We start from the raw sequence: 16,390 nt of genomic DNA, 5'->3' as shown, positions 1-16,390 counted from the left end.
AATTCTAAAACCCATGTTCAAAAACACAAAACGCACCGCAAAACACGCTAGAAACACGCATCAAAACTATATAATATTATATAACATAATATATACATATATATTAAATATATTTATTATTTATTTATTTCAGGTACTTATATCGCATCAATTTACGCAGCTCTTTACATATATATTGTACATTCACATCAGTCCCTAACCCTCAAGGGGTGTACAATCTAAGGTCCCTAAATCACATTCATACCTACACATACTAGGGACAATTTAGACAGGATTCAATTAACCTACCAGCATGTCTTTGGAGTGTGGGAGGAAACCGGAGTACCTGGAGAAAACCCAAGCAGGCACAGGGAGAACATGCAAACTCCAAGCAGGTGGTGCTGTGGTTGGGATTCGAAACAATGACCCTAGTTCACCTTTATACTGCATTATATTTGGCCAAGTAGATGATAAATCATTGTACTGTTCACAAAAATGTTCCACCTTTACAATCTAACCTGTTGGCCAGCCTGCCCGGTCATAATCGTTGTAGCCAGTGTACTTATACTACCCTAAAATTAAACTAAACTAGGACAGACAGACTGTTGGGGTGTTTCAATACAAATACTGCCCCTTCCACTTGGGTTGTCGGGCCCTTGAATTGTAGTGTGATTACTGGGCAAAGAAACACAATGCTGGGCAATTATCCGCGTGGTGTCCAGGGCAGTTTTGACATTTTTCAAACATAAAAGTTAAAAATCAGACTTTTTTTTTTGCTAAAAAAAAATATTTAAAAACCACACAAACATGATGTATTTTCTGACAGCAGAGGCCCTGGAGAAAAAAAAATGGTGGTTGCAATTTTCGCAAATGCAAATTTTTAGCAAAAAGTACACATAAATGAATTTTAGTGCACACAAACACAATAGAATACCCAATTATTTGGTAAAATATAATAAACGTTGATGCTGCATTGAGTAGAGATACCAAACAAAATTAAAATTGTTGCACGCCTGTGAAATGGCAACAAATGATATCTAAAATTCTCCAATTGAACAAGACCCTGTGTGAAAGCTTTGGGCAGTGACAGGAAAGCTTTATGGAGCCATCAGGAGTCTATTAGACCCCTGATATCTCCCCTGCCATTCAAAGCATCTGATCAAACACAGACTGTGTTTGATCATATATATAAATTTTGGGGGTTCTAGGTAATTTTCTAGCTAAAAAATGATCATTTTGACACGTAGGAGAAAATGTCATAATTGGCCCGATAGACAAGTGGTTAATAAAAACTGCAGATTTAACTAATAAAAAAAGATGACTTTAAATTACGTTACTGAGTTAAAGTGCTGGCTTTGGGTGCATGTCAGATGCCACAACATGGGAAGCAATGTCTGATCCTTTTCTGTCCTGATTATTCTTCTTACTATTAATTTGCTCTTATCCTGTCTTAGGGAACCACTGGATATCCCAAAGGAGCCACTCTGAGCCATCACAACATTGTGAATAATGCGCAGTTTGTGGGGGCGAGGCTGGGGTACGGCTGGAGAGAGGTGCGTGTCAGAGCATACACAGAATAGACATCATCACGTCTTAGGTTTCAACTAGAACTGACTTGTCTCTTTGCTGTTCCCCAAGGACTTCCGTGTCGCTCTTCCTGTGCCGCTGTACCACTGCATGGGCTCTGTGCTAGGCAGCCTGACATCCATAATTTATGGTCCCACTTTGGTCTTACCCTCTCCAAGCTTTCAAGCCCGAGCTGTGTTGGAGGCCGTTTCGAAGGAGAAGTAGGTTTCAGATTTTTTTTTTATGTCAGCTGGTGTCACTTATTACATTAAGGGCAAGTTCACACCAGGACTTGTGTTCTGCATGCGTTTCCTGCACCGAGTTCAAAACGCAATCTACAGTGGATGTCAGTGTCAATGACACCCCAAATGCAGGTTGCAAACGCAGTGTGTTCACCTGCACCGGATCACATGGTACTGTACCATGCAATCCAGTTGCTCTGCGTTTTTAAAGTAGTGCATGCAGGACGTTTGGTGCAATCTGGAGTGATTTCAGCCCGTTCAAAGGATTGGGCTGAAATAACACTGCATCCGGATCACATGTGAATCGCACAAGAATACAAAGTGCATTCCTGTGCATTTCATGTTGTGAGCCGGCTCTAAAGTAGATGTCTATCCAAGAATATTTTTGGGTGTACATCTACTGGTATTCTGCATTCCTGGCATTCGTCTTTGAATGGATAGTGCCCAGACAGCGGTCAGCCCCATCCAGCTGCAGCATATTTTAGTGAGCGGGGGACTAAACCATACTCTGTGTGTCCCATGGACACACAGAGGCTGCTGGAGAGCAAACATGCATGAGTGCAGGGCAATACACTGACCACCAATGTAAGGTAGTACTACACTGACTACCAATGCAAGCTGCTTGTTCTGGGGGCACTCAGCGAGGGGGAGGGGCCAGAAGCGTTAGCAGGGGACCCGAGAAGAGGAGGATCGGCGCTGCTCTGTGCAAAACCACTGCACATAGCAGGTAAGTATGACATGCTTGTTATTTAAAAAAAATTGGAACCTTTAGAATAACTTTAAGGTGGTCCTTGGATTTTGGGCCTCTCTATGTGACTAGACTGTGTAAAGTCTCGCATGTGGTATCGCCAGGGCTGGTGCAAGACTATTATGCGCCCTAGTCAAGACCAACTACTTGCACCCGCCCCCACCTTCCCCCCAAAAAATAAAACTTCAAAATTATTTTCATAAGTCCGTTAGAAACCAGCAACATCTGCGGCAGCCATCATCAGAGTATGCCAGCTCTGTATGTGGAAGACAGGAAGAAGACAAGGGGAGGCTCCACTAAGTACAGTATTAAAAGACCAGTTTAATAAACAATCGGTGTTAAACATTTAAAAGAAAGAAATAAAATCGATAATAGTCACCGTCAGTCCTTCCCGTCGTAAGGATCAGCCAGTGTGGGTCTGGAGCCGTCGATGGAGAGACGGGGAGATGAAATGCCTGAGCTGGCACATGAAGCGGATGTGACGTCACGGTGCCTTGGAGGATATGCTACGCACTTGAAGCTCTCTGCTACTTCTAGAGGTCTGGAAGCACACTCCTATATCCCACTACTTTTGGGTACAGCAGCGGCTAAGCAGACTACAGATACCAGCATGACTTTTTTGTGCAACAATTCAATTAAATAAAGTAGAAAAAGAGAAGGTGAACATAAAATGTAGAGGTAAAAACACTATGTGATACAATCCTCAGCAAGCAGGAGAGTAGGGAAACCAGTGGCTGTGGCTGTGCCCTAGATGGCTGCCTAGTTTGCATACTGGCAGCACCAGCCCTGGGTATCACCGTACCAGGGAGGAATAGTGGAATATGTTTTCAGGTTTAATCCTAAGAATGTCTATGCTGTATGTTAAGAATAGCTCTTTAATTGACAACTTTTTGTAAAAAAAAAATATTTTCATGTTCTTTGCATTTTTCAAAAACGTATAGAAAAATAAAATGATGTCTTCAAAAGACTCGCCATGCGTCTTTGAAAATACCTTGGGGTGTTTTCTTTCCAAACTGTGGTCATTTCATGGGGGTTTTCACTGTCCTGTTGCTTCAGGGCCTCCAAAAATGTGATATCCCCATATCAGGGGAGGTAGCAGAATCTTTTTGGTGTATAATTCTAAGTATGTCTAAGCTGCATGTGAGAAATAACTTATATGTCAACTTTATAAAAAAAAAAACATTTCATTTTTTCACTTTCAAAAAAATTGTGGCAAAAATGTACAACTTCAAAAAACTCACAATGCTTCTTATTAAATACGTTGGACTGTCTACTTCCCAAAAAGGGGTCATTTGGGGGTTATTTGTACTGTCCTGGTGATTTAGGGCTCGTTCACACTTGACTGTTTTACCAACTCTTGCCAACGCCCCTATAACGTTTGGCAAGCATTGGTCCGATGTTTGCGTAGCGTTTTTTTACGCTCGGCAAATGCAACGCAAACTCCGCATGCGTGGTTTTTTTTTTTTACATTTAAATATTTATTTATTTTCCATATAATATACACATTTCTTCATCATTTTCATATACAAAAAAAAAAACATTTTCCAAACCTTTAAATACTTTCCTACCCCTAATTTATTCCCTCAGCAACCCCCAACCCACTCCAAAAGCCCACCCACCCCCTAAAATATCCCCATTGCCCATTAATCCTCCCCCTCTGCATATTTCTAATGACTTTTTTTTTTTTCCTAATTAGAATATACAAGTTCTTCCTCCTCTTCCTAAGTTGTTACTTCGTGGATCTTGCTACAAAATCTTCCCATGTTCTCCACTTCTTAAAAAATAGCCCCATCTTGTCTTCTTGCATGTAATATAATTTCTCCATCTTACATGTCTGATTTGTTCTTTCTACCCAATCCTCCTCCCTCGGTATCTCTGGTCTATGCCAAAACCTAGGAATCAGACCTTTTGCCGCGTTCAAGTAATGCCATACACCCGAGTCTTTATATCTATTTACTGGTAGATCTGTACAATGTAATAGACACACCTCTGGGTTCAATCCTATTTTTAACCCAGTGATTGTCTCAATTAATTGGACTATTTTCTCCCAGAAGGCTTGTATCATTGGGCACTCCCACCATAGATGATATAAGGTAAATATTCTTCCACATCCCCTCCAACACTCTGAAACCTTTTCCCCGTTCATCCTGTGTTCCACGTTCGGTGCAATGTGCCACCTCGTTAAACATTTATAATTAACCTCCACCTCTCTCATACTTATGTTCTCGTGTATCAATCTATATATTTTCCCTTGTTTATCCTCATCTATCTCCATTACCAGATCTCTTTCCCATTTTGCTATATACATTGGCTTTGTTTGTGTGACTAACTCGGTGAGAATCTTATATACCTTAGCTGTGCCCCGTTTCCCTTCTCCACGTGTATCCAACAACCTCTCAAACGAGTTCCAATCCTTTCTCATTCTCAAAGGTTTCGGAAGATTTCTAACAAAGTGTTTTAACTGGTGATATCTCCACTCATCTATTTTAATAAAAAGTTCTCTTTTATCTTTTTTCAAATCCTCAAGTGTTCTCAACTGCTGTCCATCCATAATATCTCTCAGTTGAATATCCTCTTTCCTAAACCATTTACCCATACTCTCCTCCCTACCTGGGGGAAAAAAATCTGTGTTCCTAAGTGATATTAATTGTGAATTGAAATCCCATTTCATATATTTGTGCAAATTATCCCACACCTTTAAAACATTTAATGTGAAAACACTCGTGGAATCTTTTAAACCTCTATACTTTGCTGGGACCCATATACTTTTACTCAGGGTAGTTCCGCTTAATTCATTCTCAATCGCAACCCATCTTTTCCCCTCTGGGTTATGTGTCCAGTCATACGTTCTCGCTAGGATTACAGCTCTATAGTACCTCTTAATATCAGGCAATCCCAAGCCTCCCTTCTCCTTATTTCTACTCAACAGGTCGTATGATATTCTAGGTTTTTTGTTTTTCCATATATATCTTATTAGCATCTTTTTTATTACTTTAAAGAATACATCCGGGATTTTAACTGGGACCATCTGAAATTTATATAGGATTTTAGGTACAATTACCATTTTTATCAGGTTTATACGCCCTATCCAAGACGGGTTACCTCTTCCCAATTTCCTTAGTTCCTCCTTGATCTCATTTAAGAGTGGGATATAATTTAGCTTATATAGGTTTGTAAATGAAGCAGATAATTTAACCCCTAAATACTTTATCTCTCTGTTCTTCCATATAAAAGGGAATTCTTTTTGTATTTTTTCTTTTTCACTACTTGGGAGATTAACGTTTAAAATCTCAGTTTTTGATGGATTAATTTTCAGGTTTGATAACTCCCCATATTCCTTTAAGATCTTCATTAAGTTGGGAAGTGTTATCCTCGGATTTCCCACATAAAACAACAGGTCATCTGCAAAAGCTGCCACTTTATGATCTTCTCCTCCTGTTTGCACCCCTGTTATATCTATATTCTTCCTAATTGTTGCCAGCAAAGGTTCCAACGACAGCACATACAATAATGGGGACAGTGGACATCCCTGTCTAGTTCCATTTGACATTCCTATAGTTTCCGACCTCTCCCCATTAACCACAATGACCGCGGAAGGTTCTCTGTACAACTTTCCTATCCACTCTCTCATTCTTGCTCCCACACCTAAAGTCTCCAGAGTATCCATCATAAAGCTCCAGTTTACTCTATCAAATGCTTTTTCAGCATCTATCGAAAGCACCACTACCGGCGTCTTCCCCTTCCTAGCCTTCTGGATAAGTAACAGAGTTCTCAAACCGTTATCTCTACCCTCTCTCCCTGGCACAAATCCCACCTGGTCAGCGTGAATCCAATCTGGCATTAGGTCTTTTAATCTGTTTGCTAGGACCTTTGCGTATAACTTTGTGTCGATATTCAGAAGTGATATTGGTCTATAACTGGAGCATTGAGAAGCATCCTTCCCCTCCTTTTGGATTAACACCACATGGGCCTGCAAAGATTCCCGCCTCATCTCCATCTCCCCTCCCAGGGCATTCATATATTTCTCCATTTTTGGTAGTAACAAGTCACTATATTTTTTATAGTACCTCACTGTATAACCATCTGGGCCTGGGCTTTTCCCATTTATGGTACTTTTTAATGCACTTTTTATTTCTTCCTGCGAAATTTCCATATCTAGGGAATTCAATAGATCCTCACTTAACTTCGGTAGTCCTGCATTTTTAAAATACACTCTTCTTTTTTCTCTACTCACTTTACCACTTGTATTTACTAGGTCTTGGGAGGCAATATTATACAACTTACTATAGTATTCTTTGAACACCCTAGTAATCTCTTTGGTAGAATAAACCAGTTCTCCTTTGGGGTTTCTTATTTTTTTCTATATAATTCCTGTTTTTCTTTTCCCTCAAAGCTCTCATTAAATATTTACCTGGTCTATCTGCCCATCTATCTCTCACTAGCAACTTTATTAAAGACTCTTCTCTTCTCCTCCTCCAACAATAACCCCAGTTCTTCTCTCTTTTTTACTACCTTCTGTCTTATCTCTTCTGTTCTTTTATTTTTATGTAACTGCTCCAAATCACTTATTTCTTTTAACAGCCCAGTAAGTTTCTCTCTTCTTTCCCTTTTCTTTTTTGCTCCAATCGCAATCAATATACCTCTTATGTATGCCTTATGGGTCTCCCACACTGTGGCCACCGACACCTCCCCTGTCTCATTCTCCTGAAAAAATCTCTCAATTTCTTCTCTAATTTTCCGATCCACCTCCTGGTCTAGAAAGAGAGCCTCATTCAACTTCCATCCTATCCCTCCGGTCGAACATCTCCCCCACCTCACTTTCAATGTAACCAGCGCATGATCCGAGAGAGACATCGCTTCTATTTCTATTTTGTCCACCCTTTGATGATCAACTAATATGTAGTCCAATCTGGAATACATCCCGTGGGCATTAGAGAAATATGTATAATCTCTCTCTTTTCCATGTGTCACTCTCCAAATATCCACCAATTGACATTCATGTATCACACCCTTCAGAGTTTTCAAAGCTCTACTTCCCTCTCTCTGCACAGATGATGTCGTGTCCATTTGTGGGTCCATGCAAAGATTCAAATCCCCCGCCACAATCAAAAGACCCTCCTTAAAGGCCAACAATTTTCTCAAAACTCCCTTCAGGTATACCTCTGGTCTCTTATTTGGGCAATAGATATTCACAATTGTACATTTCTGTTCTTGTAATCTACCTTTCAAAAATAAGAATCTCCCCTCCGGGTCTGTTTCTCTCTCTTCAATCTCCCACTGTTAGGAATGGACTGGCCAGCAATGGTGGGACTCACCTGCCTTTTGATCTGCAGTACCAGGGCTGGCCAGCGGGTGCTCCCAGCAATCAGAGACTCAACCTTTCAGCCAGCTAACACCTGGAACTGATGATACTGGGGTATTTAAGGGATGGCCAGACTTGCAGACTCTGCCTTGGTGTTGTGTTTGTCCTGGGCCCTGTATCTGTCCTGCATCCTGTTTCTGTTCCTTTGCTGACGTCTCCTGCTCTGATCCTGGCTTGTGACCCTGACCATCCCTCTGTCTGACCCTCTGTACTACGCTGCTTGCTACCTGTTCTGATCCCTGGCTTGTGACCCGGACCATCCCTCTGCCTGACCCTCTGTACTATGCTGCTTGCTACCTGCTGAACCTGGCCTGTGACCCCGACCATTCTCCGCTTGCTCCCCCTGTACCTACCTGCCCAATTGATATTGACCCGGCCTGCCTGACGACGCTTGCTTGTATGTACTGTTATCTGTGGGTGGTTGGTTTGGTTTGTTTGCACCGTATTATGTTTTAGTATTGCACTGCGTTTATGTTTGTACTGTTAGTGTTAATAAATTATATTGTTTATCACATATCTGAGGTCTGCGTTTCCCTGCTTCAGTCACACACCTCTGGTCATACCTGGGAGCCCTGACATTACACCAAGGCCAATCCTGACCAGAAGTGGCTGCACAGGGAAGCCATCTTGGCTTGTTGATGGGAAGGATGGATCTTGAGGAGGTTGAGTATTTATATCTGCTAGTGTTTGATGACAGGGAGTATGCTTATCAAACTCTGAAGGAGTATACCCGGGATGAACTGCTAGAATGTATACGGCTCGCTCATGTTCTAGTAGATCAGGGCACAGAGTTCTCTGAGGTGCAGCCATTGATTGAGGTTTGTGCAGAGTTGGTTTCATCTGGTTCCCCCGAATGCAGGGATGAATTTTTGCCACCATTTAGTGCAGACCAGGTAGAGTCCCTGGTGTGGTTATTAGAGGATGATGTGGGTTACTTTCTGGAGCGTTATTCCACATGTTCACCACAGACACTAAGAGATTGTATAAACGCAGTGCAGTCATTGACCAGACAGGCTTTGTGTAAGCTCAGCTTTGTTCAACCCCTACTGCAGACATGGACAGACTTGTTGCACCCAGCCTCAGTCAGCTTACAAAGACCCAGTCCTGCTTCTAACTCTACTCCTGTATTCCCACCAGCTCCTCCAGTTACAGCCCAGTATACTTGGCTATCTACCGCATGTCAGTCCCCTGTTCCCACTCGCTGCACCTATCCTGCCTTTAACCCTGTAAAAAAGCCCTCTGTAGCAACTGCTCCCTCTCCTGTTCCATCCTCCAGTTCTTCTCTGTCTCCAGCTGCTCCATTCGTTTGCAGACCTGCGTTTACTTGCAGTGCTCCAGTAGTTAAAACCAGAAAAAAGCGAAAATTCTTTCCAACCAATACCATCCTGCCAGTATCCAAACCGGTGAGCCTGCCTTCCGTGGTTCAGACTGATGCCTGTACGCAGCCTGATGCCTCTACTCGGCCTGAAGCCTCTACTCGGCCTGATGCCTCTACTCGGCCTGATGCCTGTACTCGGCCTGATGCCTGTACTCGGCCTGATGCCTGTACTCGGCCTGAAGCCTCTACGCGGCCTGAAGCCTCTACGCGGCCTGATGCCTGTACTCGGCCTGATGCCTCTCTTCAGCCTGAAGCCTCTACTCGGCCTGAAGCCTCTACTCGGCCTGATGCCTCTACTCGGCCTGATGCCTCTACTCGGCCTGAAGCCTCTACTCGGCCTAATGCCTCTACCCAGCATGATGAACTGATCCAGCCTGACGATCCTATTAGGCCAGTTGACTCGATGCCCGCTGTTGATCCAGATGATCCGGTACCTGATCCGGTGCCCGCTGTCGTGCCAATTGACTCAGAGCCCGCTGTCGTACCTGGTGACTCGGTGCCCACTGCCTTGCCAGATGACGCGGTGCCCGCTGGCAAGCCAAATGACCTGATGCCTGGTGACCTAGTGTCCGCTGTCATACCTGATGACCCGATGCCCGCTGTCGAGCCAGACAATCCGGTACCTGATGACCCGGTGCCCACTGTCGTGCCTGTTGACTCGGAGACCACTGCCTTGCCAGATGACGCGGTGCCCGCTGTCGAGCCAAATGACCTGATGCCTGGTGACCCGATGCCCGCTGTCCAGTCAGACGATCCAATGTCTGACCCAGTGCCCGCGGTCATACCAGTTGACTCGGAGCCCACTGCCTTGCCAGATGACGCGGTGCCCGCTGTCGAGCCAAATGACCTGATGCCTGGTGACCCGATGCCCGCTGTCCAGCCAGACCATCCAATGTCTGACCCAGTGCCTGCGGTCATACCAGTTGACTCGGAGCCCACTGTCGTGCCTGGTGTCTCGGTGCCCGCCGCTCCGCCTGGGGGCCCGAGACCTGTTGCTCCGCTTGGGGGTCCAGCGCCCGCCGCTCCGCCTGGGGATCCGGCGCCCGCCGCCCCGCCTGAGGGCCCGAGACCTGTCGCTCCTCCTGGGGGTCCGGCGCCCGCCGCTCCGCCTGAGGGCCCGAGACCTGTCGCTCCATCTGGGGGTCCGGCGCCCGCCGCTCCGCCTGAGGGCCCGAGACCTGTCGCTCCTCCTGGGGGTCCGGCGCCCGCCGCTCCGCCTGAGGGCCCGAGACCTGTCGCTCCGCCTGGGGGTCCGGCGCCTGTCGCTCCGCCTGAGGGCCCGAGACCTGTCGCTCCACCTGGGGGTCCGGCGCCCGCCGCTCCGCCTGAGGGCCCGAGACCTGTCGCTCCTCCTGGGGGTCCGGCGCCCGCCGCTCCGCCTGAGGGCCCGAGACCTGTCGCTCCATCTGGAGGTCCGGCGCCCGCCGCTCCGCCTGGGGGCACGATGCCTGTCGCCCCGCCTGGGGGCACGATGCCTGTCGCCCCGCCTGGGGGCACGATGCCCGTCGCCCCGCCTGGGGGCACGGTGCCCGTCGCCCCGTCTGGGGGCCCGGTGCCCGTCGCCCCGCCTGGGGGCCCGGTGCCCGTCGCCCCGCCTGGGGGCCCGGTGCCCGTCGCCCCGCCCGGGGGCCCGGTGCCCGCCGCCCCGCCCGGGGGCCCGGTGCCCGCCGCCCCGCCCGGGGGCCCGGTGCCCGCCGCCCCGCCCGGGGGCCCGGTGCCCGCCGCCCCGCCCGGGGGCCCGGAGCCCGCCGCCCCGCCCGGGGGCCCGGAGCCTGTCGCCCCGCCCGGGGGCCCGGAGCCTGTTGCCCCGCCCGGGGGCCCGGTGCCTGCTGCTCCGCCTGGTGGCCCGCTGCCTGCTGCTTCGCCTGGTAATCCGATGTGCCTCTGCCCGGAGTCCTGCCCGATGTGCCTCTGCCCGGAGTCCTGCCCGATGTGCCTCTGCCCGGAGTCCTGCCCGATGTGCCTCTGCCCGGAGTCCTGCCCGATGTGCCTCTGCCCGGAGTCCTGCCCGATGTGCCTCTGCCCGGTGTGCCTCTGCCCGATGTGCCTCTGCCCGGTGTGCCTCTGCTCGATGTGCCGCTGCCCGGAGTCCAGCCCGGTGTGCCGCTGCCCGGAGTCCTGCCCGGTGTGCCAGTCTTTGATATCCCGCCAGTTGCCAGACCCGGGCGGTGGAACATTTTGCCCAGCTAGGACTGTTTGGAGCGTCCTGAGGCCGCTCCTTGAGGGGGGGGTACTGTTAGGAATGGACTGGCCAGCAATGGTGGGACTCACCTGCCTTTTGATCTGCAGTACCAGGGCTGGCCAGCGGGTGCTCCCAGCAATCAGAGACTCAACCTTTCAGCCAGCTAACACCTGGAACTGATGATACTGGGGTATTTAAGGGATGGCCAGACTTGCAGACTCTGCCTTGGTGTTGTGTTTGTCCTGGGCCCTGTATCTGTCCTGCATCCTGTTTCTGTTCCTTTGCTGACGTCTCCTGCTCTGATCCTGGCTTGTGACCCTGACCATCCCTCTGTCTGACCCTCTGTACTACGCTGCTTGCTACCTGTTCTGATCCCTGGCTTGTGACCCGGACCATCCCTCTGCCTGACCCTCTGTACTATGCTGCTTGCTACCTGCTGAACCTGGCCTGTGACCCCGACCATTCTCCGCTTGCTCCCCCTGTACCTACCTGCCCAATTGATATTGACCCGGCCTGCCTGACGACGCTTGCTTGTATGTACTGTTATCTGTGGGTGGTTGGTTTGGTTTGTTTGCACCGTATTATGTTTTAGTATTGCACTGCGTTTATGTTTGTACTGTTAGTGTTAATAAATTATATTGTTTATCACATATCTGAGGTCTGCGTTTCCCTGCTTCAGTCACACACCTCTGGTCATACCTGGGAGCCCTGACACCCACCTTATATTTTTTGCAAACCCTATTGCTACGCCCTTAGCTCTTTTAATCGGGGAATCAGCACAGAACCATGTTGGATAATTTCTTGAGTACAACTTTACGTTTGACTTAATCTCTAAGTGAGTCTCCTGCAGAAAAACCACTGACGCCTCTCTATGTTGCAACTCCTTGAATACTTTATACCTCTTCCCTGGGCAGTTCAAACCTTTTACATTATATGTTAAAAATCTCAAGTTTTCCATAGATCTTGTATCAATATATTCTTATTCCTCATTCTAACGTGCAGAGACTTAACCCTAAGACCCCCCCTATCCCCTCTTATCTTTCTACTCATATCCCTCCACCCCTCTCCCACTAGTCCCCTCCCTCCCTCCCCCCTCCTACTCGCTCCTCCGCCCCCCACCACCCCCCTTTTTAGGCCTTCAAGCTGCCTATCAATCATTTGGGGTAATAGAACCACCTTTGATTTTTTTATTTAAACCTTGGGGTTGAGCTCCTCCCATGTACGGCTTACCCACCCTCCGACCACCACGGTTTCCCTCGCTTACATTAAACCTTTTAACCTTAGCGGTGCAATTTAGAGAGAAAGTTAGGGAAAAAAAAAAAAATAATAAAAAAAAAAATAATCATACTATCCCAACTAACTCCTCGCTACCTTCCCCCTACCAACTTCCTGCCATACTTCTTTTCCCCCAATGCCTATTTCAGTCTCTATTTCCCATCCACTAATCCTCGTTCTCTGCAATTCCAGTCTGTCACAGAAGTCTCTTAAGTCCTCAGGAAATCTCAAATATGCTGTGACACCGTTCTTCCATCCGATCAAACACTCTGGGTTACCCCATCTATATTGAACATTCCTTGATCTCATCTGCTCTAATAGGGGCCTCAAGGCTCTTCTCCTCCCCAAAGTCTCATACGATAAGTCCGCAAAAATCTGGATATTTATATCTCCATACTTAATAGTTGTTCTTCCTTTAATCCTTCTCCAGATCTCTTCCTTATCTCCATATTTTTGCAGCTGCACAATCACATCTCTTGATTTTTCCTTCCCGTTACCTTGTTGGGGCTTTCCTGATCTATAGACTCCATCCAGTTTAATTACCTCTGTTTCAGGTCTGTCCATAATAGAGTTTAACATTTTACAAACAATTTCTTGCAGTTCTCCCTCTTTCAGGATATCTGGGATTCCTCTTATCCTCAAGTTACTTCTCCTAGACCTGTTCTCCTGTACTTCTATTTTATACTGCAGTTGTTTCTGCGTGTTCCTCATCGTAGCTGACCTTTTTTCTAAGTCCGAAATGAATTGGGTATGTTTGTTGATATTTCCCTCCATTTCTTCCGTTCTCTTTAACAGATGCCCTAGATCCTGACGTATATTTGTCATTTCCTGCTTAATAGTTTTTTCCAAGTCCTTAAACATTACGGCCATCTCTCTTTTATTCGGCATTTGTAAGTCTTTTTCAAGATCTTTCCTCGCTAGGTTTTCTGTCCACTGATGGCTGCTACTATTCAGGCCCAATGACAATCTAGGGCTATTCTCCAAGGTGGTTTCCATTTCCCCTTTTTCATTTCCACTATAGGCCCTTTCTGGAGTCACATTACCCTGAGAAGTATATTTTTTAATTGTGCCCGTCTGGGACCCTTTAAGCCCACTTCCTTTAGCGCTTTTATTCTTCATATCTTCTGCACTTAGTTTTGCTCTTTAATCGGCGGGGAACTTTAGGCTGTATATTGGGGTATTAATATTATTAAGTCTCTATCAATTTAACACTTCATTTTCTTTTCCCAGGTCTCTTCTGGAGCCACTTAGTAATTTCTCATTCCCTCTTCTTTCTGTTCTCACTTTTCCAGATCCCTTGGGAATCCCCCTTCTCACTTTGTTAGTAATTAGCAGTCCTACCCACAGTTCAACCTAGTAAAACAGTTACTTGTGGGTTCATACGTGTGGACTCACCCATCCGCTCACCACACTCAGCCGATATCTCTGGGGGATTCCTGCAGGGTCTCCTGTAGGTATATATCCAATGTCACCTTCCGCTCCTGTGCTGCAGATTTTTGAAAATTTGAACCGGCGTCTCCACTCTCCCGCCAGGGAGCCGACACCTCTGCCTCCCAGTACTCCTTTGCGGCCAGCCAACGTGACCACGCCGCACTGCTCCGTCTCCCCGGCAACCCGACAGCTGGTCCCAGGTCTCCACGGCGCGAACTCCTCCCAGAGCTCCGTATCGACTCTCGCTCTCCTCTCCCTTCAGCTCGCCGGTACCCTCTCTCCCCCCCGGAGACCTCCTCGCTCAGGTAGGGCTCCGCTCTTCAGACCTTAGGGGTTCTCATGGTGGTCTACTCGTGGATTATCGGAGAGCACTCACATCGTGCTCTCCGGCGCCGCCATGTTTAGGCTCCTCCCCAGCTGATTTGTTTCTATGCAGAATTGAACCAGATTTTTCACTCTGCCCGCATGCGTGGTTTAGCGGAGGTTGCTAGGCGTTTGCCAAGCATTAAAAACGCCTGTAATGAAGTTTGAATGGTGTTACTGCTTCGCAACCACGTCGCAACCGCACCGCAAACCCCGGTTGGACGTTTGCGGAGCGGCACCATAGACTAGAATAGGAGGCTTCAACCCCTCTTGACTCGACCAGAGGCATCCATTTTGCCGCAACATGATACTAACGCTCCCGTTAGTACAGCACTATGTGCTGTAATGTGCAGAATTGTCCGAGGCGTTTGGGAAGCGGTAAAAACGCTTCCCAAACGCCTTTCTGCCGCCTGCACACAACGCTAGTGTGAACGTAGCCTTAAGGTCTCAAGAAACAAATACCTCTCCTTTTTGGTTATATATAAATAGCCCTGATTTTGGTTATTTTTTTCACCATAGAAATGTAGCAGAATACATTTTGGCCTAAGGTTATGATGAAAGATTATTTATTTGCAAGCTTTTATAACAGAAACGAAGAAAAACATTTTTTTTTTTTTAATGTTTGGTCTTTTTTTAGTTATTTAGCAAAAATGACAAAACCCTGGTGGTTATTAAATACCACCCATAGAAAGCTCTAACTGTCTCAAAAAAAGGTAAAAATAATCATGTGGGTACAGTGTTACATGACTGAGTAATTGTCATCCAAAGTGTGACAGCGCTGAGAACTGGAAAATGACCTGGGCAGGAAGGTGGGTGAACGTGTCTGTTGAAGTGGTTACACAAAAGGAATTGGACTCACCCAATCTCTACTGCTGTAATCCTGATGAAATCTGGAGACCGGTGCTCAGGCTTGGAACTTTCACTTGTCACATAGTAATCTTCACATAAATACATCTGGCTACACGGATGCTTCTCAATATAATTTCTTTATTGATTACAACTTGGTACAGGATCTACTGATGCTGACGCGTTTCTGCAAAAGCCTTCCTCAAAGCATGCAGTACATAAAATAAAATGTAATATATATAATAATCCAGCCCCTCCAACCAATCGTAGGGGCAGTAGCTACTTAAACAATTAAACTTAATAGATAAAGGACAGGAACAAATCTGAAGACAACAATCCCACCTGAAAAAGGATGATATAACCCACTTTCAAGACAAAAATGAGCTAGCAAATGTGGTATAAACATTCATATTTATAAATATAAAAATCACCATAATAATATTCAAAACCAATCACTGCAAAGTAACTGATTATTATCTCTAAAAGAGGTTAACATCCATTCTATTATTCAAGCCATGTGGGATCCTAGTATTAAGACTGTGTATCCACCACACCTCATGCACAAGCAGAATATGGCGTATGTCGCCGCCTCTAACACTTTTCTTCATTTGTTCCAAAAAGAGACCAAATTAATCTTCCTCCAGTGCTCCATGTGCCATAAAGACTAATCAAAACATAGTGCCTTATCTTTTTTTTTTAAAAGACTTATTTAACACAATGCATTGCACTCACATGGAAATGCTGAAAAAATCGCTTTAAAATTGATCCACAATGCTTGCTAGCAATCCAATACAGTGTACTTGCTGTGTAACTGCCTGTCTCCTTAAGCATCGTGACGTCAAAGCCCCTCCCCTACGCGTTGCTTCACCGGGTCACGTGGCTTCATCACTGTATTGGATTGCTAGCAAGCATTGTGGATGAATTTTAAAGCGATTTTTTCAGCATTTACATGTGAGTGCAATACTTTTTGTTAAATAAATGTTTTAAAAGAGGATAAGGCACTTTGTTTTGATTATTC

At 46.3% G+C, this 16,390-nt stretch overlaps 1 protein-coding gene across 1 annotated transcript in view; it reads left to right on the top strand.

The window, feature by feature from the left end:
• The window catches only part of ACSF2 (acyl-CoA synthetase family member 2), an 82,870-nt gene that overhangs the window by 44,542 nt on the left and 21,938 nt on the right, over positions 1–16,390 (top strand). The window contains exons 7-8 of the mRNA XM_089677597.1: positions 1,434–1,532; positions 1,618–1,766. Of these exons, the coding sequence (XP_089533723.1) occupies positions 1,434–1,532; positions 1,618–1,766 (248 nt within the window). The remainder of the gene's footprint in view (positions 1–1,433; positions 1,533–1,617; positions 1,767–16,390) is intronic.

This window comes from Staurois parvus, unplaced genomic scaffold, assembly GCF_062004578.1.
Source record: "Staurois parvus isolate SC_StPar_1 unplaced genomic scaffold, SC_StPar_1.0 ptg000189l, whole genome shotgun sequence".
Taxonomy (NCBI): Eukaryota; Metazoa; Chordata; class Amphibia; order Anura; family Ranidae; genus Staurois; species Staurois parvus.
This window is presented reverse-complemented; position numbering and strand designations above follow the sequence as displayed.